General features: G+C 37.6%; 2 protein-coding genes across 4 annotated transcripts; both read left to right on the top strand.

The window, feature by feature from the left end:
- The first annotated feature begins 396 nt into the window (after positions 1 to 396).
- Positions 397 to 26,581, top strand: LOC134746813 (inositol polyphosphate multikinase). 2 transcript variants are annotated; one of them, XM_063681371.1, is made up of 7 exons: positions 397 to 512; positions 17,641 to 17,841; positions 19,035 to 19,280; positions 21,381 to 21,569; positions 23,284 to 23,476; positions 24,093 to 24,213; positions 25,697 to 26,580. In XM_063681371.1, exons 2-7 carry the CDS (start codon positions 17,652 to 17,654, stop codon positions 26,054 to 26,056), a joined length of 1,299 nt encoding a protein of 432 aa, XP_063537441.1. In that variant the 5' UTR covers positions 397 to 512; positions 17,641 to 17,651; the 3' UTR covers positions 26,057 to 26,580. The 2 variants fall into 2 exon arrangements, with proteins under 2 accessions (XP_063537441.1, XP_063537442.1); XM_063681372.1 differs by lacking the exons at positions 397 to 512; positions 17,641 to 17,841 and adding an exon at positions 18,035 to 18,167 and having other exon boundaries at positions 25,697 to 26,581.
- On the top strand, positions 642 to 13,455 carry LOC134746829 (probable 3-hydroxyacyl-CoA dehydrogenase B0272.3). Of its 2 annotated transcripts, none has more exons than XM_063681396.1 (6): positions 642 to 804; positions 1,219 to 1,389; positions 4,225 to 4,326; positions 6,182 to 6,267; positions 6,546 to 6,760; positions 13,204 to 13,455. In XM_063681396.1, exons 1-6 carry the CDS (start codon positions 694 to 696, stop codon positions 13,437 to 13,439), a joined length of 921 nt encoding a protein of 306 aa, XP_063537466.1. In that variant the 5' UTR covers positions 642 to 693; the 3' UTR covers positions 13,440 to 13,455. The 2 variants fall into 2 exon arrangements, with proteins under 2 accessions (XP_063537466.1, XP_063537465.1); XM_063681395.1 differs by lacking the exon at positions 13,204 to 13,455 and adding an exon at positions 10,313 to 10,734 and having other exon boundaries at positions 644 to 804.

The following is a 26,581-nucleotide window of genomic DNA, read 5'->3' as shown; positions in this document are numbered from 1 at the left end:
AAAAAACAATAAAATTATAAATTGATCTGGCAAATTTTTGTTAGTAAATAAAATAATATATTAAATAAAATCAACAACCAAATAGTCGTAAAATGTAAAATTCCGAGCGTTGCCCGCAGTGTCAAAACGGTTGTCATTGTGACAGAAGCGATTCATTATACGCATGTAATGTTTTATGGTCATAAGCTTAGAATTTTAAATGATAAAGGAACATAATTTTCAGAATCAATGGCTTTCTATTAGTTAATAGTTTTATAATTAGCTGGTTATTATAATTAACATTCAAGTTTATTATTTCTAGTAATTTCATCTGTTGGGTGCTCACAATTGTACATAGATCGGAACGTAATATATTTAATACTGTACTAATCAAATACTAATGCGACCTAACAAATAAACTAGAAACCTGATTCTTTCGCATAATAATTTTATTTTAATTACTACAAGTTTTTATAGTGCTTTAAAATGTGTTCCTTAATCCATATGTCGTTGCAGCGCTGCTTTTACGACAGGTATGTGGCTGTTATCTACTTATCTATAAATTGTCTTCACGTTCGTAAACAATTTTGTTATCGTGAGTGAACTTCAGACTGTTGGATTTATATTTGTGACAGTCTCTCCGCCCCCCCGTTGTAACTAACGGCGCGTCGTCACCGTCAGTTTTACCGGCTTTCTCCTACTGTTAACATCAAGATGAACAAATTATCTGTTCTTACGAGAGCCTTTTCGAGCTCCTCCTCATTAAATGCTGTGAAAACGGTCACCGTTGTCGGCGGAGGGTTGATGGGCTCGGGTATTGCTCAGGTAAGTTGTTTTTTTTTTTTATTATGCTAATTTGACTTTGAACATTGTCTGGGTGATTGGAGAACAGGTTTAAATGACTTGCTACATTTTAAAATATGCTTTCCGAATATTCTGTGATAAGATTATTAATACTGCAGTTATCAGAATAATATCAGAAATTCTAGACCCATAATGCATCAAATACATACCAGAGTGCTTTATACAAGCTTTAGTGACTATTAGCAATCAAATCTGACGTTTTCAACTAAAAAAGGTACCATTGTCGGTTGTCAACATTTCCATAAATCTTCAGTTTGAGATCAACCTTATCGACAACTGACAATGTGGTACCTTTTTAGTTAAAAATGTAACAAATATGTATATAATGATTAAGACAACTTTTGCACTTATTTAAAAAAAAATATGATCTTAAAGGTTGCAGCTCAAGCAGGGCAGAATGTCACCATTGTGGACCTGAAGCCGGAGCTGCTGGAGAAGGCTCAGAAGTCCATCCAGCAGAACCTGACCCGAGTCGCCAAGAAAGTCCACAAGGATGATGCGGCTAAAGTGGAGGCATTTGTCCAGGATGCTGCCAGTAGAATTAAGGTTAGTTATTCAAATAACTACAACATGAAATATATAGGTCAGAAAAAGTTGGATCATTGATCAAATTTCTCTAGTAAAGAAATACTTTAAAAAGTTGGAAATTGACAACCTAAGGCCCAAGGTCCTACCTAATAGTACCTCTTCAGTTCGATGAAATTTAAATCCTAATTCAATTGGAACAGTTGCTTTTGCTTTGCTTCGTTCAATTTTCCAACAACGCAAAATCTCTATTTCCTACACTATAGGTTCAAATTCCAGTGGCATATATTTTTTTTTAATGGCTACCATCCTGTGGGTTTTGGCAGAAGGGATTTTGCCAATGACGACGTTTTATGACGTACAACGCACTAAGAGAATGTTTCATTTGTATGGCTGGGCTTTAGAAAATGTTGGAAAAACAAACTATTACCTATTAATTTTTAAAAACTAACTGTTATGTGTAACTATGTCTATACCAAGTAGTAAAGTGTGGATAAGTAACATCAGATAAATCCCTTAGTCCACACTCATACTAATTACGAGAGAAATATTTACTACCATACTTCACCAACGTCAAGTCTTGATTGTAATTTGCAATGAATTTTTCCGCGTAAATAGTATGTGAACTAGCGTATCGAAATAGGGGCATTTCACGTCAAGCGGGCAGCAAAAAAATTGTCAGGTTCTGGATTTTGTTCATAGTTGGATTAATTGGACCTATATGTGAATTAAAAAATTTGGCATCATTACTTTTTTAATATATTGCTTCGTTAAAAATTTATACGCATTTGAAAAAACTACAAAATTTGAGGAACGGATTTTTTAAAAATTATTATTGCAATTCTTTCAGTGGATTTAATTATAACTAAATAGTGATTATTTGAGAATATTAGTTGATTTCTTTGAAAATTTATAAAAAAAGTTTTTTTTATCTTTTTTTCATATAACAAACCGGAAGTTAGTATTAAATATCTTTTTTTTTCCAACTTCGCATTTTTTTATATTTTTTATTTTTACACAATAATGTAGCTTATGGTGTACTAATGTCCTATAATTTTTTTTATAATGGCATCTTGATTGGTTTTGAAGATTCATGAAGTAATTCGAAAGTACTGCGCGACGCTCCGTACTGAGCGGTAGTTCTATGTGGCAGTCTTTAATGGCCAATTACGGGTTTTTTTGCTTTTGCGTAACGGAATTAAAGCAATAAACAATTATTCATCGGTTAAGATGTATAAAAGCAAATCATGTATTATTCAATCGTGCCTTGTAGCGCTATCACTGATCAACCATATCTTGGAACTGAAAACAAAACGTTTATGTTTTAACAAAACGCTAGAGGTAACTTAATAACTATAGCTAGGTTTAGGCGGGGTATGTCACATGCTTAAGAGGTCACTTTCGAGTTAGGTCACGTTCTGAGGACGTCACTTTCTGTACGTCACATTCTGAGTTCGTCACATTCTGAGTACGTCACTTTCTGAGAACACCACTTTCTGAGGCCCTCGCTTTCTGAGTTCGTCACTTTCTGAGTACGTCACTTTTATAGCAAAGTAATATTTAAGCGTATACCTGCATTAACAATGGATACCAGCAATCATATTAGCTGTACGGCATAAAAACGGCCGTATGCCGTACAGCTGTTATGATTGCTGGTATCCATTGTTCATGCAGGTATACGCTTTAATCTTACTATGCTATAAAAGTGACGTACTCAGAAAGTGAGGGCTTCAGAAAGTGGCGATCACAGAAAGTGACGTCCTCAGAAAGTGCCGTTCTCAGAAAGTAACGTACTCAGAATGTGACGAGCTCGGAATGTGACAAACTCAGAATGTGACGTACAGAAAGTGACGTCCTCAGAACGTGACCTAAAATTAGTTTTATTAAAACATAAACGTTTTGTTTTCAGTTCCAAGATATGGTTGATCAGTGATAGCGCTAAAAGCCACGATTGAATAATACAGCTTTTCTACATCTTAACCGATGAAATATTGTTTATTGCTTTAATTCCGTTACGCAAAAGTAAAAAAAACCCGTAATTGGCCATTAAAGACTGCCACATAGAACTACCTCTCAGTACGGAGCGTCGCGCAGTACTTTCGAATTACTTCATGAATCTTCAAAACCAATCGAGATGCCATTATAAAATTTTTATAGGACATTAGTACACCATAAGCTACATTATTGTGTAAAAATAAAAAATATAAAAAAATGCGAAGTTGGAAAAAAAAAGATATTTAATACTAACTTCCGGTTTGTTATATGAAAAAAAGATAAAAAAAACTTTTTTTATAAATTTTCAAAGAAATCAACTAATATTCTCAAATAATCACTATTTAGTTATAATTAAATCCACTGAAAGAATTGCAATAATAATTTTTAAAAAATCCGTTCCTCAAATTTTGTAGTTTTTTCAAATGCGTATAAATTTTTAACGAAGCAATATATTAAAAAAGTAATGATGCCAAATTTTTTAATTCACATATAGGTCCAATTAATCCAACTATGAACAAAATCCAGAACCTGACAATTTTTTTGCTGCCCGCTTGACGTGAAATGCCCCAATATTCAATTAAAAACTGATAACTTTTCTGTTTTGTTTAAATAGTACCTCAACTTTACAAATATGTATATATTATTCATCTATTTGAAACCAGCTAATTAATTTGCCTTAGAAGTAGTGACTAAAAGTAAAATTCATATTGTTATTTTAGATGTCTAAAGTATAATTCGTACATCAAATTAGTACTATTTCTATTTCCTTATAGCACCTATTTTGACTCTCAAACATCTGGGCACATTTTTTTTTCTTGGACCACAACTTTTCTACAATCTAAAACTTGGGTTATGCTCCAGGTGTCCACAAAGGTTGAGGATGGCGTGAATGCCGACCTGATTATCGAGGCCATTGTAGAAAAGCTGGATGTAAAACAGGAGCTTTTCAATAAGCTGGACTTGGTAAGATATTCACACTATATAATAATATAATAATAATATTTGCAGAAAGTAACAATAGTACCGATTGTCCTATCCACAACAGGCGTGATACCAAAACAACTCCATCAGTCTTTAAAGACCCTAAAAATACCGGCGAACACATACAACCTCCTCCAAAAAGCAGTAATTCTTAACACATGCAGGCTAGTAAGAAAATTCCCCGACGATACCATTCTTACAGGCCAGCTCACACCCAACCACACGTGTAACCTCAAATACCCCTACGTGTGCACAACCAGCTACACAACAAACAAATGAATGAAGATGTAACATAGAGTTACCTGAGATGCACTTGGCTTCGGCCCGTGCATAGCAGTACGCCGGTGAAAACCGAGGAAAAAAAAGATAAAAAATAAATAATAATAAAAGAATTTTATTTCGGACATAAATGCAACTTACTTACTTATATTATAATGCTCTTAACTGGCCATTGGTAGGTCTTATGAAAACTCATATTCATAATATTCATATCTCTTTATTGCTATTATGTTCATTAAAGTACAGGTGTCACAATAAATACATTTGTAGGTACATGACACCCTGTTAGGGCACTGCAACATTCTCAAATCTACATTTTTTCATTTCTAGTACTAATCATAATACATTAACTCGCTTTGTAATTGCATAAAAATGTTAAACTGGCAGAGCCTATATCGGACAAAGCAATCAGTGTTTACCACTTTATTGACCTCTCCCTTGAGTAGGGAACTATGATAGCACCCAAGAGGCTGACATGTTCACCTAGAGTGTCCAAAGCCTCCATAAAAACCAGATAAAAAAAAAGACTATACGATACCTACACATTACACAAGATGCTGGCAAACTCACCCGCATCGAAGTCGGAAATAATCTGAGAAAAAGATTTATTTTAGAAATTTTTCATGGTCATTAAGCCACACCTAAATATTTTTAACCTGTATATATAAATGTCGATTACACATTTAAGCACCAAAGTTCCGGTTTAACTTTAAAAAACGGATTATGCGTTTTATGATGTAGTTTGATTAGATATGTATGAATTACTATATATTGCTGAAGGATATCTGTTTAGATATCCGGCGGATCGTGGATTAACTTTATCTCAAATATATTTTCGGTTATCGTTTATCTCTGATGATATAATCTAAGAATAATGGAATATTTGTTAAAAAATATGAAACTTATACTTATAAGTTTCGTTTTATATATTTGTATGAATAAACTGTTATAGCATAAGAAAAGTACAGTATTCTCTGTCTATGCTCCACTGATAAGCGAATCTTGCCACACAATAAATATTTTTACTACTCGTTGACTATAATGGTTAAATTAAGACTCCAAACTACAATCAATTACTTTTCACTATGGGCTATCCTCAACTATAATGCTCATTACGAAACGCTTTAGTGAACTATAATGCGGTCCCCCCCCGCCCGCACGGTCTCGCGGCGCAACTCGCCCGTTTGCCGAGCGATGAACACGCTCAATAAGCTCGGTGCTGTGCAACACTCCTGCGATTTGTTTGCGGACGGCTGGAAGGTTATTGAGAGGGTTTGTTTAAAAATATGCGAGTCACTGACCTAATTATTGAAATGATTCAATGTATCTTTGACATGATCTTTATGTACTCAGTCCATAAATTTATTATTATTGTTTTTTTATTATTATTATTTATAATCGAACCTAGATATAGAAATGTAATGACTTAGGCTAGTCCTGTAAAATTGCATTTTGTTTTAAATAAATTGAATAATGAATTTGACCAATCACGTGTCGCCGCAGTCAACAGGAAAAAATTAAACAATAAAACAAATTATTTTTTTATTGTATTTTACAGTTGGCGCCCGAACACACAATCCTGGCCAGTAACACCTCCTCTATATCCATCAATGCTATTGGTGCGGGCATTAAGAGGAAAGATAGGTATGCTTTAATATAATGTTTTTATAAGAATAGTAGATTATGCAATAAGGGCATAAAGTAACCCATTCTATCTGATATAGGTCAAGGATAAAATGGGCATTTATGTAGTGAAAATGTTATATGTACTATATAATATTCAGATACCTTGTTGTGGTATCACACAAGAATAAAGTGATATAATATGATGATGATGTGGATGAGGTCTTGGTGGCTCAGTTGGCAGAGCGCTAGAGTATCGATCAAGTGTGTTCAAGTCAATGATTAATATTCATCTTCAGATTCGGTGGCCTCCACTTCTTCAACCCCGTCCCGATAATGCGTCTGCTCGAGGTCATCAAAGGAGACCACATCTCCGAGCAGACCTACCAGACCATGATGGAGTGGGGCAAGTCCGTCGGCAAGACCTGCATCACCTGCAAGGACACGCCTGGCTTCGTGGTCAACCGGCTGCTTGGACCTTACAGCGCTGAGGCGCTCAGGATGTATGAAAGAGGTGGGTTCCTATCTTGTCTGCCTTTCCCATGAACAATGGTGTTCTAGACCTTTTGGAGGCGTGCGCGGAGCCGAAGCCAACACGTAGATGTCCTTTTGACATTTTAATGAAATGTAAGGTACACCGAGCGGCTATTAATCTTGTCTTATTGGATAAGGGTGAACTTTGGACAAGATAAGATATGGGTAAAAGAAATTGCGAGTACCTACCCTTTTCTGTACATAATGTTTGGCAAAATATATGATTTACTTTACTTTAGAATCCTTAGATTGGTTGCAGGTTGCATTGCATGACATTGCACACGTTTTCGTACGAATTTTACTGTTGTGTTGTGGCAAGCATTATTAATTTAGCCCGAAACCCATTTGACAGAGTTGCATGGCTAATCCGAACGTTTCTTTTTTTTGCCGTTTTTTTATGAGCCCTTTTTTGCCACTTTTGTGTTATTTCTAGTCAGGATCACGAGCCCTTTTCATCCTTATAGGAGAAAAAAGTGTCCCAAAATTTCTATAAATTTTTCAAACTTTCCTTTTTGTTACCGCCATACAAAGTATATGGGGGTTGGGGAAATGGTAACACAATAGGAAAAAAACCTCGGGACATTTTTTTATCCCGTTAGGATCGAAAGACCTCGTGATTCTAAGTAGAAATAACACAAAAGTTGCAAAAAAGGTCACATAAAAAAAGAAACGCTCATCCAATCATTGTTATAGAAACTTTCGTACATCACCGCAATCCTTTGCTGATATCACACATTCATTTTAAACCAGGATGGAACGGAGACGAGACGTTATGGGTCTAATGCATAAAAAGGAATGTTCCCAATTATCTCCTATATAAGGTGGTGGCACCAGTAATGGACAAGAACCAATTATGGTCATTTTTTCCCGTTAACTAAATTTTTAGGGTTCCGTACCCAAAGGGTAAAAACGTACACAAATCTCTGTTTTGACATTTTGCTGGGACGTCAGTTAGCCGCGACCACGACCAGTGAAACCTGTGTCGAAACGTCGGTAAATAAAGGATTTGCCACACTGGATGCGTTCTGCGGGCAGCGGTCAGGTCAAACTTCAACTTCAAAGGTTGCCTGTCAATGTTGTTCATACATAATGCGGGTTTGACCTGACCGCTGACCGCAGAACGCATCCAGTGTGGCAAATCCTTAAAGGTAACAAAATAAAATCGCGATAGACCCGATTGTAAATGTGATTTAAGAAGTGCAGCATGTTTTGTAGTGTCTTTTGGTGTTGGTTTTTGCATGTAATTGCATGTAAGTATTTTCTGCTAATTACTTGCTGTTTTAAATAATTTTAGTAGTTATATTCTATAATTGGAGGTCCTGTTTTACAGTTTTAGTACTACTTGCATCATCCCACTGACCCGGGGTCAGGGTTAACCCGTTAAACCGTTAACCCAATGTCCAGTGTCAAATTGTACTGGTAACAATGGTATAGTATGAATTTTCTTAAATGATTTTTAGGCGTCAGACCCTAATCCGTTAAACAAAAGCCTTTGTTTATTTTATGGAGAGGCGCCTTAGTCGCGTGTCGAGCGCGTGCCAAAGCAACCATGTCGTTTAAAGCAACTATCGTGATAGTATTAAGGTTCAAAATGTAACAGCTCATTCTGAGATAACGAGTTTGGGTAATGAAGGATGAACGGTTGCCTGTGTGTGGCCTCAGAATACAGAGCTGCTACATAAATTTGAACCATATAAATAGGACGGTAAAATTTATTTTTAAACGAGTTTGTTCCTGTTCAGTCAGTAGCGGTAGCATTGGTAACCGCTGAACAAAAGGAACAAAGGCTTTTGTTTAACAGATTAGGGTGTGAGGCTTAAAAAACATTTGAGAAAATTCATGCTATAACTCCAGGTTTTACCGGTTAACCCCGGGTTAGTGGGATGGTGCACTGTACTTGTAAATAGTAAAATATGAATTTACTAGGATCTCTTTCTTTGCACCCACCACGCTTCTGGCGCCACTGTGATATTAATCACAACTACTTCCTAAAAATAAGTATTAAGAGGACATTTCCATACAAACCATGCCGCTTCTCCATACAAACGTAGTCCCCATTTTCCTCCCTGGATATTGACATTACGGAAAATATTTTTACACAATTTATTGTATATTAACCATACCATATAAGATTATGGGGCTAAAAATATTTTCCATACCAATTTTTAAATGCTCCTAACTTTAATAATAATTTAAAATTCTAAGAGAGCAGCAGGGGCATAGCTGTGGTTAAGGCGGTTCCCTGGGCCAGAAGGCGAAAAATCTCCTTATATGATCATGTTTTTCTAAGAGGCGTTGATATTCGTAGACGTGGAAAAAACAACATAGCTTCCGATACACGAATTATGACACTTCGCTCGATACAATTAATTCCCAAAGTAACCTCTAACTCGGACTTTTAATCCTACTTTACTCGGTTATTTATTATGTGATACTATAAACAAAAAAAGAAGAAAGTACAATCTTAACTTAAATAGTAATTTCATAGCTTTCGATTTTCGATATTCTAAGGTAACGTTTTTAAAATAAATAAAAATCGACAAGATTCGATCAAAATTGACACTTGGCGCGTATGATCTTTCCCGTTCTTTCTTGCGAAATGTAACAGTGACAGCGGCAAACCGATGGAACGGCCTTAATATACATCAAATTGTGTCAAAATATTCGTCCACTTTTATATCTTAACCAATCAAATTAGCTGAAAGTCAGAACAAATTGTAACACAAATTGTAACACAATGAATGAACAAATAAAGAAAATAAAACTATGAAATCGGATTATATCGCGTATATTGAATTTATAATACATCCCGACGTTTCGAACTCTTTACAGCGTTCGTGGTCAACGGGTGACCCCCGAGTGTCACGCGATATAATCCGATTTCATAGTTTTATTTTCTTTATTTTAACACCCGTTGACCACGAACGCTGTAAAGAGTTCGAAACGTCGGGATGTATTATAAATTCAATATACGCGATATAATCCGATTTCATAGTTTTATTTCATGAGTAACTATCGCGGTAACCGAAGACAATATTAAATAAAGAAAAATCAACTCTAATTTCCCACGCTGTAGGTCCAAATTCCACTGACAAAATTATTTATTTTTTGGCCTTGAGGATAAGTATAAATTTCATTAAATAAAATTATGAAAACGGATTATATCGCGTATCGGGAGTCACCCGTTGACCACACACGCTGTAAAAGGGTTCGAAACGTCGGGATGTATTATAAATTCAATATACGCGATATAATCCGTTTTTTTATAGTTTTATTTCATGAGTAACTATAACTAACGCGGTAACCGAAGACTGTGTATATTAATATCAATCAATATCTGTGCCATTTTCAACCAAAAGGGTACTTATTGTCGCTTGTCAGTAAGGCGCTATTTCCATATAGCTTCAATTAGAAATCAACCTTATCGACAAGCGACAATGTGGTACCTTTTGGTTGAAAACGTCACATATCAATATATCAATTTCAATTCAGTTTCAATTTTGGGGTATAACAATTTAATTTTTTTTTTCAGGTGACGCAACAAAAGAAGATATCGATATTGGCATGAAGTTAGGCGCAGGGTACCCGATGGGTCCCTTCGAGCTGGCCGACTACACGGGTTTAGATACGAATAAATTCGCGCTCGCCACCATGTACCAGCAGACCGGGGACCCCGTGTTCCGCCCCATACCCGTCCTCGACAAAATGGTGGCTGAGGGCAAGCTGGGCATCAAGAGCGGCGAGGGCTTCTACAAGTATAAGAAATAGGGCTGCTGCCGAAATATGGGATGGCCGTTAAAAAAATTTTCTTTACGTATGAATATTTTATCAAAGTTTAATTTTTTGCGCAGTTTGTAGGTAATATATCGAATATATCTTCCTATAAGTGCTTTATGTTAAGACTGTAACAAACATTTATTTTTGATATATTTTTTGAATAAAGTTTCGTTTATAGTGTGTTTTTGTTTGGTCAATAATCAATAGTTTTACAAATCAGAAACTTTGTCATGGAATCCATTGAGCTTGAACATTTTAGAGATGTACTTAGGCGCCATTCATTTATTACGTAAGACGATTTAGGGGGGAGCAGGGTCGAACATATCTTATTTTTTGTTTTTTCTTACGAGGGGGTTTTCATAGTTTGCTCACCCACTCCGCGCAACCGCGCCACCTAGCGGACGACCTAAGAGGTAATTCCCCTCTGACCATCATTTTCAATGTTAATGGCGATGACTTAAACAAATAAAATGTCAATAAATGTCTGAACTTAACTGATAGCGATAAGATTTACGGTAGGTATGATGGCGGTTTGAAAGGTGCGATAACAATAAATGAGTAATTACTTGAATTACTTTCGGAGAGTGTGCCGAGGAACTGCACAACCTTATTCCTCCGTCCCATTTTTACCATCGGACCACACGACAAACGGCACTCCGGCATCGCTTCATGGTAGGAATTCCAAAAATACGCACGAAGCGTTTTGCTTCCACATTTCTTATGCGAACTGCCAAGGAGTGGAACGCCCTGCCCGAGTCTGTGTTTCCGCATGAGTACAATTTGGAGCTCTTCAAGGCAAGAGTTAAAGGTATCTCATAGGTAAGCGTGCTCCACCGTAGACCACATCATCACTTACCATCAGGTGGGATCGTGGTCAAACGCCTGCCTATTCATCATATATAAAAAAAAAAAAAAAAAAAATGACGTAAGTATAACGATATTCATTTAGTAGGTACTTTTTGATTTAGAATCATATGTATTGGAACCTAGTGGAGTTTTCACCAATGAGGGCTACCGCGTTTAATTTCGCCGCTAGGGGCGCTAGTGTAAGATTGGATGGAGATCTTTCAAAATGTCAAATGCATAGATGTTTGGAGGGTTTCAAGCTTTTTTATCGGGAATTTTTACTCCTTATTCATAATTATGGTAAATCTTTGTCCATCTTTGATTAATCATGTTAAACAATAGATATAGCTCAATAAATGTTAGTGGTTTAAAAAAAGTGCCAACTAAAATATATGCAAAAGTAAACAGGTTGAAAAAATTACACATTTAGACGTTAAAATACCTTTGTGTATATCAGAACTCAGAACGTATTGATTTAATAAAAATAAGCATAGAAGAAAATTTGAGATCTGTTTTTCTGGACCTACATCTACAGTGGCGCCAACTGGCGAACACAAAAACGGTAGCCCTCATTTCAAAGATCTTGTCAGGTAAGGTTTAAAAGGTAGCCTTAGGTAAAGGTAAACTTCTGTTATAGCAATAAAATCCAAAAAAAATCTGCGACAAATCCACTGCATAGGGCCTGCCGCGTAACGAAAATAAAAAAAAAATTATATGTCTCTATCGCACAAATTTGGAAGAGTAATAGAGAAGCAGATATATAACGAAATTTTAATTTTAGGATTTAAGAAGTCTATATTGGATCTTGTTATATGTTTTATTTACGATACAACGGCAACGGCCCCAGTAATGGACAACTACCCAATGATGAATACAAATTTTAACTACTTAAAAAATTAAAGTACGTATAACTTCGTATAAGTTTTGAATAAATGTGACGTTTTCAACCAAAAGGTACCACATTGTCGCTTGTCGATAAGGTTGATTTCTAATTGAAGCTATATGGAAACAGCGCCTTACTGACAAGCGACAATAAGTACCGTTTTGGTTGAAAATGGCACAAATAATTTGATCGTTGAAATAAAGGGTATTCCATATTTTGCAATTTACTTTTAGAACCTATTTGAATTATAGTTTGTCAAAGGACTGTCTCATTTCAAACATAGACAGAGAGAATCATACTATCTTTGTCGTACACTAGTACTATAGCACCCAAAAGAAAAGGATGAGTAGGTATAGTGTTTTTTGTTCTTAGGTATTTAGTATTTACTGACAATTTGGTTCGACCAACTATAAAAATAAAATGCCTAACAGGAGTTCCCCTCAGATTAAAAATCTTAAAATAATATATGACCATCACTTTGGATATAATTTGTTCTGCATGAATGCTAAATACGCATGACGCATGACTAACCTACTACTCTTACTAGCTTTTAGCCAGTGTGGCCGCGCCCTAAGGGCTAGAGATCTTTTACCTAACCTTATGACTATGGATGGTATAGAAAGGATCGCAATCTCTTATGGCAGAATTGTTGTAAAAGTGACCGCGTTAAGCTTTAAATAATAGTTCCTAATCTCTCCGGTGGCGCTAGTTAGGCTCTGGGACATGAGTATAACATGCAACAAATAACCCGACCAAATTACGTAGGTTGTTTTTGGTAGTATTTCGGTGTATGGTGGCGCCGCCTAATTACTGTTTTTTGATGGACACTTTTCATACATAGAGATTTGGCTTCTATATACAGTCTCCATGCTTATGACAAAGAATATTTGATGTTTTTTATATTATTTTATTTCTAGGTGACGCTACAGCCGAAGACATAGACTTGGGCATAAAGCTCGGCTGCGGCTACCCGATGGGCCCTCTCGAGCTCTCCGACTATACAGGCCTGGACACCAAGAAGGCCATACTAGCGTTCATGTTGGAAGCGACCGGTGATCCCATATTTAGGCCGATATCAGTGTTGGACCGGCTGGTGGAAGAGGGGAAGTTTGGCAGGAAAAGTGGGGAGGGGATTTATAAATATGAGAAGTAGACCCAGGTAGCAAAAAGACGTCAGCGACGTCATAATGACGTAATTATGTCGTCATAATGACGTATAAATGCTGTTCGGGGAGAGTCTTTACACTGACTTGAACGGATCAAACTGTGGGAATATAATTATAAATGTCATATAGAAAATATTGTCTTCGGTTACCGCGATAGTTACTCATGAAATAAAACTATGAAAACGGATTATATCGCGTATATTGAATTTATAATACATCCCGACGTTTCGAACCCTTTACAGCGTTCGTGGTCAACGGGTGACTGAAGAAAAATACAAAGTGCAAAAATACCCACATACTAAAAATAATGAACAATCATAGACTATAAACTTTAAGGCTGGTTGTACATCCAAAATCGGTTCATAAGGCTAGTTATACACTACAATTATTTTCAAGTAAAGATATATATATATCGTTACATGATTCATTTCTAGTCGTTTTGGACAAGTTGGTTAAGGGAAGTGGGGAGGGTATTTAAAATAAGATGTCCAAAGGCAAGTCATAGGTATAAGTTATTAAGCAGTTATAAAGTTATAATGAGGGCTAACGCGTATGGATTCGCCGCTAGGGGCGCTAGTGTAGATGGTGGTCTTTTCCATACTTCGAAATGTCAAATGTCACTTGTCACTTCAATGACTGACAGCTGTTCTTTAGTCTTTTGGACCACCATCAACAGAGGCGCCAACTGGTGAGCAAAAAAACGATAGCCCTCATTGATGAATGACTAATGATTAGTTGGTAGAATGCATTTAAATTTGTTGTAAAATAATTTAAACGCCCAATAATTTGTTTTACACTTGTAATCTCATAAAAAAATATTGATTGTATTCCTAAAATTCCTATATGACTTATATGTATATGTAGTTGTTATTATAAATTGCTAATCACTAGTAATCTCGAATTGTTATTTTCCCACAGTTACTGTTATTTGTTGCTAATAAATACTTAACAATGTTAAACGAGTTTCTTATCGTTAACCTAATTGATACATTTCCTACGTGAAATTACTGGAGGTGGCATGTTTTTAGCAAAATAATTTGTTGAAATTACAATCTTATTATCTATTATCTTAGTCACAAGCAGAGGCCGGACTTCTCGTGGCAGGTGCGTGGCAGTTTTAGTTGTCGGTAGGGACTTCTCATTTATCGACTTTCAGTATACCATATCTATCTTTGAGTATACCGATATCGATACAATGTACCTACATCATATTAAAAAAAGATTAAAAGTATAGGTAAATAACAAGCGATCTTATAGCTAAAGAGCAATCTCTTCTAGATAACTTTTGAGTAGTTGAAAATGCGAAATAGAGATGATAAAAACAATGAAAAACTTAATAGTTAACTTTTAATAGATATAAGTGTATCGGAAGTCGATAAATGAGAACTCCCTATGACAGTTCATAAATGCCACAATTTATTCCGACAACACAACACAACACTAACAACAACAACAATAATTTTTGTTGTTTTAACAATAATTCCGGTCTCTGGAACAAGATACAAATTTCATTAAAAACTTCTATATATAAAGTCTAGCGCCTAGTCATTTCAACAATTAGTGCAATCTATATTGCACAAAATTTATAAAATTCGTTTCAGCTTGGGCTGGATGGGCTGGGATGTTCTCCTCTACAGGTCGCATTTCTCAACCCATTCTCGGGAAATTTTGTTGAGTCGTTCATGAATTAAATAGACTTTTTTGTCGAATCATCTTTTTTTTTATTTTTTTCAAAATGGCGGAGGTTCGCGAGGTCTACAGCTCACAAAGCCACTGATGTAGTTAATTCAGATTCGTGATACACACACGTTATTTATCTAAATAGTCTATTGTATACCTAGCTATTACTTATTTACATTTTTGTATTGTTCCCGATGGGTATAAGTTTTTCCATCCGTTCCATAATTTTTCTCAGGTGGGAATAAACAGGAATACACCATCACGCCTTGTGTATTGGTTTTACGTATTTATCTCGTAAATATTACCCGTGACGGCCGTGACCCGTGGTAAGGGTGTCAGGATTTATGCAGAAGTTACCCTATCACTTTGAAATAAAGTTCAAAATCTGTTGGGAAATGTAAAGGCCTAATAAGTTAAATTTAGTAAACCTTATTACATGCACCAAAAGTCCATCCCTGGTCAGTCAATATTACTGTTAGTTACCTAAACCAAACCGCAGACTTCACGAACATAACATTCTTTATATATGCGTGTTGTTATTCACAAATCGTATCCAAACCTAACTTTCCCAACGTCATACTGCTCAAACATTAAAATATGCACCTTAATAATTACACATAAAGTTCAATTTAGCAAATAATGAATTTGCAATCTCTATACTTTTTACGACTGCGTTATTTAAATCCGAATGTAAAAACCAAACGTCATATCTAAAGATAAATCCAATCGCGATTCATAACGATTAGATATAATATCGATACTTGCAAACTCGTATCTTTATACCATCACACCTTCAAATACCAACCTTATTTATAAGACGTAAGGTTGATTTTACGCTGTAAAGTTGTTTTAATTAAGAGTATACGAATGTAAGTGATCGATATATCTTCCTTTATTACATTTCTGTCTTAGTTTTGCTCTGACTGAGAGGCTGAAGTGTTGATCATCTGAATTACATGTATGAGTAATATTTAGTTTTCCTTATGGTTTAGGTTTTTAGCATTATTGCTAATTACATTTAAAGGTGTTGTTTGTGTCGAGTGTGATTTTAATTAGTGAATTAAAAGCATCTATAAGTGTCAGTGAAAAGTATATTGCAATTGCATAATTTCTTTAATTTCAATACATATATAGTTGACAGCTGTAGGTACCTTTTTAATTTCCGAAAGATACTATTTATGAGGTTGGTTTTGGTACATTAACATTTTCACGGATATAATGTTTTTTTTTTTTCATTAAACCTCCTATAACGCCGGGTCTTCCATTAAATATTTGAAATAGAAGGTCCAAGAATGTATTCCTACTGTTGATATAAAAACAATAATGTCAGCATCTTAAACGGGAACACCCAAATTTTCCGAAATATGTTTTCCCGATTTTCGTAACCACGATTTTTATAATCCCGATTTTTTATACGTCCGAAATATCAAAATTACGATTTTTAAAAACTCGATGGAAGAAAATCACGACTGTGCTATTTCCGAATACTTAAAATCCGATTGTCCTTTGAACGAAAGCTTCAAGTTCCGATTTAACACTTTTCCGAAAATATTTTTCCGAATTCTTAAATTCCGAAAAACCATTGACCGATCGGAAGTAAAGTAATTCAGTATTCAGAAATTCGGTCTTTTGTAAGATCGGAGCTGTAGACCTGGCGAGCACAAATTAAAACTCAATAAATGTAGATATGGCTCCGTCAGTTATAAAAAACTTGAATTGACAAAAAAATATTTTATTATTTTATTTTATTTTATTTTTTTCCTTTTATTTTATCTGCTTTAAAAAAAAACACGAGAATCAGTTGAGAATTGCGGCCTGTAGAGGAGAACATCCGGACATACGGAAGCATTTTTGCCCACGCTGAAACAGAGAACTTCGCTAACGCTCGGTCAATAAATAGGTGGCCCACTACGAAGACAAACAAGAAAAGTAGACACCGTAGCTACATGGATGCTTGCAAAGGCGCGAAAAAATCATACGTAAATACGTCGTAATCTTTATATCTAGAGTTCTAGACTAGATAAGATACAATGATACGTAGATTGTATCCAATAATACAAAGCCAGTTGCTTCCGGTTCAATTCTCGCGGGGGACATTTATCAAAATAAATGGAAGCAAGTTCTATTTGACCGGGTGAGGGTCACCGTTTCAGCTTCGGCATTAATCGTAGGTATGTCCGAATGTTCTCCTATACAGATGATTAAATACAGGGTGGCTAAAAAATAAGTACATTCCCGTTGCCAGGGAGGTTTTGGGATTATACTGAGCAACTTTTACTATGGGACCAACCACGAAATCGCGAAAATATCCCAAAACCTCCCTGGCAACGGGAATGCACTTATTTTTTAGCCACCCTACTTCTTGCCAGTTCTTTAAGTACTTTACGTTGTAAGTCGTTTGCCCAACGAGCGTTTGGTTTGCCCTGTCTTCTTACTACATACAAAACTTCTTTAAAATTATATACCCGCCCTCATATCAGTTAATTATTATTTTATTATTGTTCGCAGAGTCGAGTTAAATGAGTGATGTTACGACCAAGCCCCGAACGCTGCGTCGCGTCCGATCCATATACCAAGTTCACTACGGACTACCCAAGATCGAACGAGAAACAGCCAGGCCTTTAGTCATGCCGTTCGACTCACTGGAGATACAGGCCTATGAGAAACAAGTCGCCGGGCATAGAGAGAGCTCGGATACAAGGTTTCTAGGTAGGTACATATCATCGCCCACACTACCAAGTCCACTACGGACTTCCCAAGGTCGAACGAGAAACTGCCAGGCCTTTAGTCATGCCGTTCGACTCACTGGAGATACAGGCCTATGAGAAACAAGTCGCCGGACATAGAGAGAGCTCAGATACAAGGTTTCTAGGTAGTTACATATCATCGCCCACACTACCAAGTCCACTACGGACTTCCCAAGATCGAACGAGAAACAGCCAGGCCTTTAGTCATGCCGTTCGACTCACTGGAGATACAGGCCTATGAGAAACAAGTCGCCGGGCATAGAGAGAGCTCTGACACAAGGTTTCTAGGTAGGTACATATCATCGCCCACACTACCAAGTCCACTACGGACCACCGTAGATCGAACGACATACGGCCGACTCACGTTAGACCGGGCCGTGTCCGGGCCGGAGCTTCCGGCGCTTCGTTTTCTATGGAAAGCATCAGCGGAAGCTCCGGACCGGACACGGCCCGGTCTAATGTGAGTCATCCTTTATGCCGTTCGATTCCGTAGCGATATCTATAGGCCTATGAGAAACAGGTCGCCGGACATAGGGAGGGCTTTGACACGAGGTTCTTAAGTTAAGCGGTACCCGTACGCCTATTTAAATTGAGCGCGACCGCGAACGCGGTTTAACACAACTGGTAAAACTTATTGTAGTTTCTTTCATAACGCCTAAAGTGACGCACGTAGATCGAACACTATTTGACTTTAACAAAAATTTGCGTTTTTTTAGGGTTCCGTACCGGTCTGTCATGGCCGTCTGTCTGTCACCAGGCTGTATCTCATGAACCGTAATAGCTAGGCAGTTGAAATTTTCACAGATGATGTATTTCTGTTGCCGCTATAACAACAAATACTAAAAAGTACGGAACCCTCGGTGCGCGAGTCCGACTCGCACTTGGTAGGTTTTTTTTTTAGTGATCTTTGATCCCTGAATAAAGAAATGTTTTGTCCAACGAAATCATAGATGTAGTTACCAAAAAACTAATAGGTACATTCTATATAGAATTTGTGAATAATAATAATAATATAATTTCTTTATTCAGATAACTAGGATCCATTGGGGTTAGGTACATGGTGACTTAAAATCTATTATTAATATTTAATTTAAGTATAAGTCGTCTGTCGCCGATTTGCTAAACAGATTGTTTAACCAACCCTTTGTCTTTCAGGCCTCCTCCAATGCAACAACGGGACCATCCTGAAACCCATCATCAAAGAATGCCAACGACGAGAGATAGACTTCTACCAGCGACTATCCACAACGAAAGACCTGGATTTAATAGAGCTGGGTACTTTGGTACCCAAGTATTATGGGTGCCGGCGGTTCACGTACAACAGTCATGAACAGGAGTATATTATATTGGAAGATGTGGTGCAGAGGATGCTTGAACCTTGTATTATGGATGTTAAAATTGGTAAGTAGCTTTAATTAGAGTATGTTTAAGCGTGAACAGGTGTGTCTCACTCCGCGATTTCGTCGCGTCGCTACAAGTACCTGCGGCCGCCTCAATTTTGAGGGTTTGCCGCAGTAATTGCCGCGCACCGCTATGGAACGGACGCCTGCTGCACGCGCTTGCGCCGCCTTGCGCGTAGTAGTAGCGTTTTGTTAGGGAGTGAATCTTCTATATAATCTAATATATAACGATATATTCTGTGGCGTGAAGAGGTAACAGACACAGAGTTACTTATACACGGATATACACGGCGGCTAAAAAATAAGTGCATTCCCGTTGCCAGGAGGTTTCGAAATTATACTGAGCAACTTTTACTATGGGACCAACCACGAAATCGCGGATTTTTTTTTAACCCTCCCATAAAAAATCATCAGCATCATCATCATGTCAGCCGATAGACGTCCACTGCTGGACATAGGCCTCCCATAAAAAATGGACCAGCCAAAATGTATGAAACAACCAAATTTATTTTCGCGATTTCGGGGTTGGTCCCATAGTAAAAGTTGCTCAGTATAATTCTAAAACCTCCCTGGCAACGGGAATGCACTTATTTTTTAGCTACCCTGTATATGTTTTATTAGTTTACTAATTTTTATGAAATAACGCTACTACGTATTTATAACACGTTAAACATTTTACACAACCCTTTTCCAGGCATAGCTAAGGATTTATCGACCACGCCAGCTGCGTCAGTTGTTGTTGTTTATCGATTTATCGCGTATGCGCCAATATAATTTAAACTTTATTAATCCGATTTAAGGTTCCAATTAGATTTGATTTCGGGAAATGTAACGTGTGTGCAAATGAATCATCAAAGCTGGATTAATGGAAATATATTTGGATTTTTTGGTTTTTGTTTGTAGTACAAACACAAGTGTTTGTGATACAGGACGTCCCAGAAGTACCACGTCACAGTGACACCGGAGGTAGTCAAGAGGTCAACTCAAGAGGAACCTAACCAGCCTAACATGACCCCAGCAAAAGATGCACGGTTTTAGAGTTATTAGCGAAAAAAATGAGAATTTTCCCCTTTGTTTTAACATTTTTAGTACCTACATACCAGCATCGATAACTCGAAAACCATGCAACTTTAACTGGGGTCATGTTCGGCTGGGCGGAATGCCTAACTGCTACTCCACGTAAAAAAATAAAACCGGCCAAGTGCGAGTCGGACTCGCCTACCGAGGGTTCCGTACTTTTTAGTATTTGTTGTTATAGCGGCAACAGAAATACATCATCTGTGAAAATTTCAACTGTCTAGATATCACGGTTCATGAGATACAGGCTGGTGACAGACAGACAGACGGACAGCGGAGTCTTAGTAATAGGGTCCCGGTTTTACCCTTTGGGTACGGAACCCTAAAAACGCTGGTTAGGTTTCTCTTCAGTTGACGTACCTCCGGTGTCACTGTGACGTGATTGTTCTGGGACACCTTGTATTTTAGTAAATTATTATTAATTGTGTGGTATTACATAAAATCTTATCTTAATGTATGATAGTCTGATAATATGAATTGATGCTTCAAAAAATAATTTTATCACGACTCGGCCATTACGAGTAGGGTGACCGCTATAGTTAGTGGCTACTACATACAAGGCAATAAAAGTCTTATTACTGTTAGAAGTATTAGAACAAATTAAATTATTTTCAGAAAATACTCTAATTTGTTTTTATATCAAGTAGAAACAGTACTATATAAATTAAAAACTGAAATAAATGTCATATACTAAGAAAAAGTGACCAAGGCCTCCAGTGCCCCAGGCTGAAATCGAACCAGCGTCCTCTGCTATCGCGGCAGGTGCCTGTGCCATTCGGCACATCGCAATCATCGCATTCGGCATTCGGCGTTCGTGCTGCATGGCACAGGCACCTGCCGCGATAACAGAGGACGCTGGTTCGATTCTAGCCTGGGGCACTGGAGGCCTTTCTTAGTATATGACATTTATTTCGGTTTAAAAGTCTTATTGTTAAGAGTTCCAATTACTATGGAGGGGCCATAAACATAGCAGTCAACCTAAGTCATAGAAATCCGTTTATTCTTAAAATACTTTGATTCGCAGGCAGAAGAACCTGGGACCGCCTGGCCACAGAAGAGAAAATCCAAAAGGAACAAAACAAATACAAGCGGTGCAAAGGAGAATACGGGTTCTGTATACCCGGGTTCCAAGTATACCGGCTGTCTACTGGAAAACTGCTGAAATACAACAAGGACTATGGGAAGCGATTACATGGACAGGCAGTTAAAGATGGTAGGTTTTTGAAAGAGCAAACATTGAATTTTTTTAGGTCCTCCAAAGAAAACATCGATATTTTATCAGCCATAACGTTGTGTAACATTTAGTAATGGAGTAAGCATCGCTACATCTTTCCTAACAAAAAAATTTACCGTTTTTCGAGGGGGACAAGGCCAAAACACGACCGGTCAGCGGTCAGTGCCTGTGAAGCCGATGGTCCTGGGTTCGAATCCCGGTAAGGGCATTTATTTGTGTGATGAGTGCAGATATTTGTTCCTGAGTCATGGGTGTTTTCTGTGTATTTAAGTATTTTTATATTATATCACATATATCGTTGTCTGAGTACCCATAACACAAGCCTCTTTGGGCTTACCGTGGGACTTAGTCAATCTGTGTAAGAATGTCCTATAATATTTATTTATTTATTATTCAAAACAGATAATTTTTTGGTAAAATGGTAAAAGTGGGTCAGTATTGTGATTTTGACAAAATGTTGCTATCTATCAGAAGTTAAGTGTTAAGAAACATTGGATAAGCCGAAAACATCGGAACCTCCCCTTTGTTGAAATTTAAGTACGTACGTACTTACGTACTCATGGTAAATGTAGTTGCCTAATCCTCTTTGGAAGGAGGAAGTGACAAACATAATCAACGAGGTCGAACAAGTTTTTTTATCTCAGTTGATTAGAGCGACAGTACCGGGTTTCCAAAAGTTCGCTCGAGGCGATATTTTCCATTTTGCCCTAATAGGGAATATTACGCGAAACTCTGCGTAGGGGGCGCCACTACCACAATCTGAGGGTCTATCGCGAAACAAGAAAATAGAAATTTCGTTATCTAACATTTCTGTCACATGCATATTCGAGCGATAAAGAGGCATATAGCGAAATTTCGGATTCGCGTTTCCCGGTAGGTCCTGTGTAAACAAACCGCCTTGATGCATCAATGTCATATTTTATCATCTCTGAAAACTTGTCAAAAACCTGTTAAAGATATAAGTTAGTTACTCTATGCTTTACTAAAAAGGCTAGTCCTGCACTCTGTGGTAGAACATAATATTGCAGTAATATCAGGCCTCCTTCACTCGCTAAAGGCCACGCGCTATATGCCTACCGCTCGGCGTATCGTCGACGATTCAACCGACAGAGGGCCGCCGAACGCCCGCCTGAGCGCTCGCACCGCGCGTTTCCCGCGCCTACGCTTCGAAATGCCGAAACCACGAAATTATTGTGCAGTAGATGGGTGTAAAAGTCAAAAAACAAAGGAAAATTTGTCGTATTTACCGAGTAGTATTTTAAATCTATCTTTATGAATTTTGTCACCATTTATTTCTTTGAACATAAGTAGGTAAATCGTAAATGAAGGAGTTTTTTGAGTCAGGTAATATAATTATTGTTTTTAAATATTTGATTGACTAATAAAAAATATGGTTTATTCGCAACATTTGTTTTATTACAATAATAACATAAGTAACAGTACAACCCTAGCGCATTCTTACGATGACGCTTTGGCACGTGACTCGCACGGCGAGCAAGGCAGTCTCGACTCTTTGTTCGCGTACTTATGGTACATTTCTTCTCGTCCTGAGCAGCAGGTATTATTATTAAGAATTTGTAGGCTATTATAGCGTAGGTATTTTCGCTTTTGTATGGGAATGATGTATCTGTTACGTAGTAACTATTTATTAATCTGTGGTAATATCCCCTATTTTAAAATTATTTGTTTCCAGCTATCCGTAACTTTTTAAATGGCGTCGGCACCAACCTCTGCCGCGCGCTGATCCTCCAGTTCCTCACAACATTATGGAAGATACAGAAATGGGCCTCAAGACAGACCTCAGTCAAGATATATTCATGTTCGTTGCTGCTCGCCTATGATGCAGCTAAGTTGAGGGACTGCTGCGGAGAGGGAGATGTCCTCACGTGAGTCCTAATGCCCTTTTTGACCGAGCGTTAGTGAAGGTCTCCATTTTAGCTTTGGCAAAAATGCTTTCGTATGTCCGGATGTTCTCCGGAGAACGAAATCAGGTCTCTACAGGTTTCAACCGATTCTCGTTAAATTTTGTGAGCGATGATTCGATTTTTTTTTAATGGCAGAGCCATACATCTTAATACCTTTCTCGTTATGTGACGAGAAAGGTATTAAGAATGAATGTGGAGGGAAGTACGAGGAGAGGAAAACCGAGAAAAAGGTGAATGGACCGTGTGAGAGATGATGTGAAACGAACGCAAGTGAATGATGAGATAGCGGGTGACAGAGAGGTATGGAAGAAAAAGACATGCTGCGCCGACCGCAAGTGAATGGGACAAGGGCAAGCGAATGATGATGATATAAGTAGATAACGAAATTTCTATTTTCGCGTTTCGCTGTAGGCCACCTGCAAACAAACTGCCTTGATGCATCAATGTCATAGTGAAAACTTGTCAAAAAACTGTTTAAGGCATAGTATGTATTACTATGGTTTAGGATGTGCACTATGCTGCAACTGGCGGCAGGACGACAGTAATATTCCCTATTAATAAATGTATATGATTCCAGGCGCCGACCGAAATGCCGCTCCGAGTCCGTGGGTCGCCGCAAATCCATACACTCCATGCACAGCGATTCCGGCTCCAATTTCAGTGGCCAGATCTCTTCCAAGGGACCTGTCTATAAAAAGGTACTGCCAGCAACTTTTAACTATCGGTGGACTTTCTGTTTTAGCGATAAGGTTTGTGAATTGTCATTTATTTCCTACACTTGTCGAGAGACCCCGAGACAGGCCATACTATCGAGGACATTCCCGGTGAACCACCTTAAGGGTTAAGGGCAACAATTCTGCAGACGGTCAGCCGATATCATAAAAATGATGACTAATAGCATGGCACTTAAAATTGTGGGTGTAGAAAAAAACAATCCGCCGAAAAATCATTTGAGAAAATTCATACTATAACTTGCGTGCTGCCAGCACCAATAGATAGCCAAAGGTTTGTTACGATATGAATAAGGATGTGGTCCTATATATTTAACCAGTATTAATACCTAATAGGTATCAGAATAACGCCGAAATTCAATTTCAGAGCACATTACGAATTGCATATTGAAATAACTCCTAGCAATTAACACATTCACTGCCAACGTTTTCGTAGCGCTACGCTCGTAGCCGATTCCAGCGTTTTCCCGCTTTGTAGAGGAAAGTGGCTACGAACAGAGAACCCGTCGAGCGGGTTACCGACACTCCATGTGTTAATATTGATAATACGGTCGACCTGAAAAATAGAAATTGCTAAAACTAGCAACAAATTGGAATCCAAAGATTGGTAAGAGCAAAAAGGCAAACCAAAAACAAGATGGGAAAAAGACCCAATAGAAACAATAGGAAAAGACTGGAAAGAAATGGCAACAGACAGACAAAAATTAAAGAAAATGTTGGACAAATAATTAAATATAATAGAAAAAGGCGACTCGGAAGAGGCCTAGGTCAAAAAGACCTTACGAACATGGAATGGAAGATACACATACAATGAATAATTGTTAAATAAAATGTTAACAGTTCGTATAATAAAGGCTTTAATAATAAAAATATCTTAAAACTTAATATTGTCTTCGGTTACCGCGATAGTTACTCATGAAATAAAACTATGAAAACGGATTATATCGCGTATATTGAATTTATAATACATCCCGACGTTTCGAACCCTTTACAGCGTTCGTGGTCAACGGGTGACTGAGGAAAAATTACAAAGTGCAAAAATACCCACATACTAAAAATAATGAACAATCATAGACTATAAACTTTAAGGCTTGTTGTACATGCAGAATCGGTTCATAAGGCTAGTTATACACCACAATTATTTTCAAATAAAGATATATATATATACGTGATAAAAACTATGCCGGCTCCAACCCTACACCTCGGCCAATAAACTCGGCGGGACACATCTTTTCAAAACATATTATACTCAGAATGTCCAACATCATCTAACACTAAGGTCTCACAGTCTATGTCTCGCTTGCTCCTTTATCAGATGGACTACAGGATCCCAAGCTGGTGGTAGAGAACGCTGTAAAGGGTTCGAAACGTCGGGATGTATTATAAATTCAATATACGCGATATAATCCGTTTTCATAGTTTTATTTCATTTTAAAACTTGTTTTTCCAGGTAAACTCCGTACCTCTGACCTCAATGCATCTAGCGCAACGAAGCTTCTCACCCCCTCCAACCATCACCTCCCCCTGGAGCGAAGCGCTCGAAAAGATCAACCACAATCATTCCTTCGAACACAACTATGAAGACAAATTGTCAAAAATCAGGATGAACTATAGAGCCATCTTAGACCAACTGTCCAGTGATTCCCCAAACCCTGCCGAATGGGGGACGGTCAAAATAATAGATTTTGCGCATGCGTTTTTTAATGAAGAAGATGAAATGGCGGTGGATGAGAATTTCAGGGACGGAATAGATAGTTTTGTAGAGATTTTTGAGGCGTTTTTGAAGGAGACTGATGATCAAGTGTTTTAAGCTTTCATATTTTGTGGTCAAAATCGTGGGTTCAAACCTCGTATAGAGAAAAAAAACCGGACAAGTGCGAGTCGGACTCGCCCACCGAGGGTTTCGTACTTTTTAGTATTTGTTGTTATAGCGGCAACAGAAATACATCATCTGTAAAAATTTCATCTGCCTAGCTATCACCGTTGATGAAATACAGCCTGGTGACAGACAGACGGACAGAGGAGTCTTAGTAATAGGGTCCCGTTTTTGCCCTTTGGGTACGGAACCCTAAAAATCGAAAACTTGCAAAAAGACGACTAAAAATTCGATCAAGATCCTTATCATACAAGACCTCTTTGACCACAATTACGACAACTATAAAAGTTCAGAATGAACTATAGATAGAACCATCTTAGATCAACTGTCCAGTGATTCTCTAAACCTACTCAATGAAAGGTCAAAATGGACTGTCCTAAAGGATTTTCAGCATATTTTAAACCTTTTCGACGCCGTGTCAAACACAAAAGCTGACTCGGACCACATCACCGAAGTGTC

This window comes from Cydia strobilella, chromosome 13 (assembly GCF_947568885.1).
Source record: "Cydia strobilella chromosome 13, ilCydStro3.1, whole genome shotgun sequence".
NCBI classification, from domain to species: domain Eukaryota; kingdom Metazoa; phylum Arthropoda; class Insecta; order Lepidoptera; family Tortricidae; genus Cydia; species Cydia strobilella.
The sequence above is the reverse complement of the archived record's forward strand: the minus strand, read 5'-3'. Positions and strand labels throughout refer to the sequence as shown.

What these genes read in the sequence shown, in the direction of transcription:
- LOC134746829 (XM_063681396.1), top strand. Translation starts at nt 694, where the DNA reads ATGAACAAATTATCTGTTCTTACGAGAGCCTTTTCGAGCTCCTCCTCA. An exon ending in ATGCTGCCAGTAGAATTAAG is followed by an intron (nt 1,390 to 4,224) that starts GTTAGTTATTCA and finishes GTTATGCTCCAG; the next exon opens with GTGTCCACAAAGGTTGAGGA. An exon ending in GGCATTAAGAGGAAAGATAG is followed by an intron (nt 6,268 to 6,545) that starts GTATGCTTTAAT and finishes ATTCATCTTCAG; the next exon opens with ATTCGGTGGCCTCCACTTCT.
- LOC134746813 (XM_063681371.1), top strand. Translation starts at nt 17,652, where the DNA reads ATGAGTGATGTTACGACCAAGCCCCGAACGCTGCGTCGCGTCCGATCC. An exon ending in CTCGGATACAAGGTTTCTAG is followed by an intron (nt 17,842 to 19,034) that starts GTAGGTACATAT and finishes TTTGTCTTTCAG; the next exon opens with GCCTCCTCCAATGCAACAAC. An exon ending in TATTATGGATGTTAAAATTG is followed by an intron (nt 19,281 to 21,380) that starts GTAAGTAGCTTT and finishes TTTGATTCGCAG; the next exon opens with GCAGAAGAACCTGGGACCGC.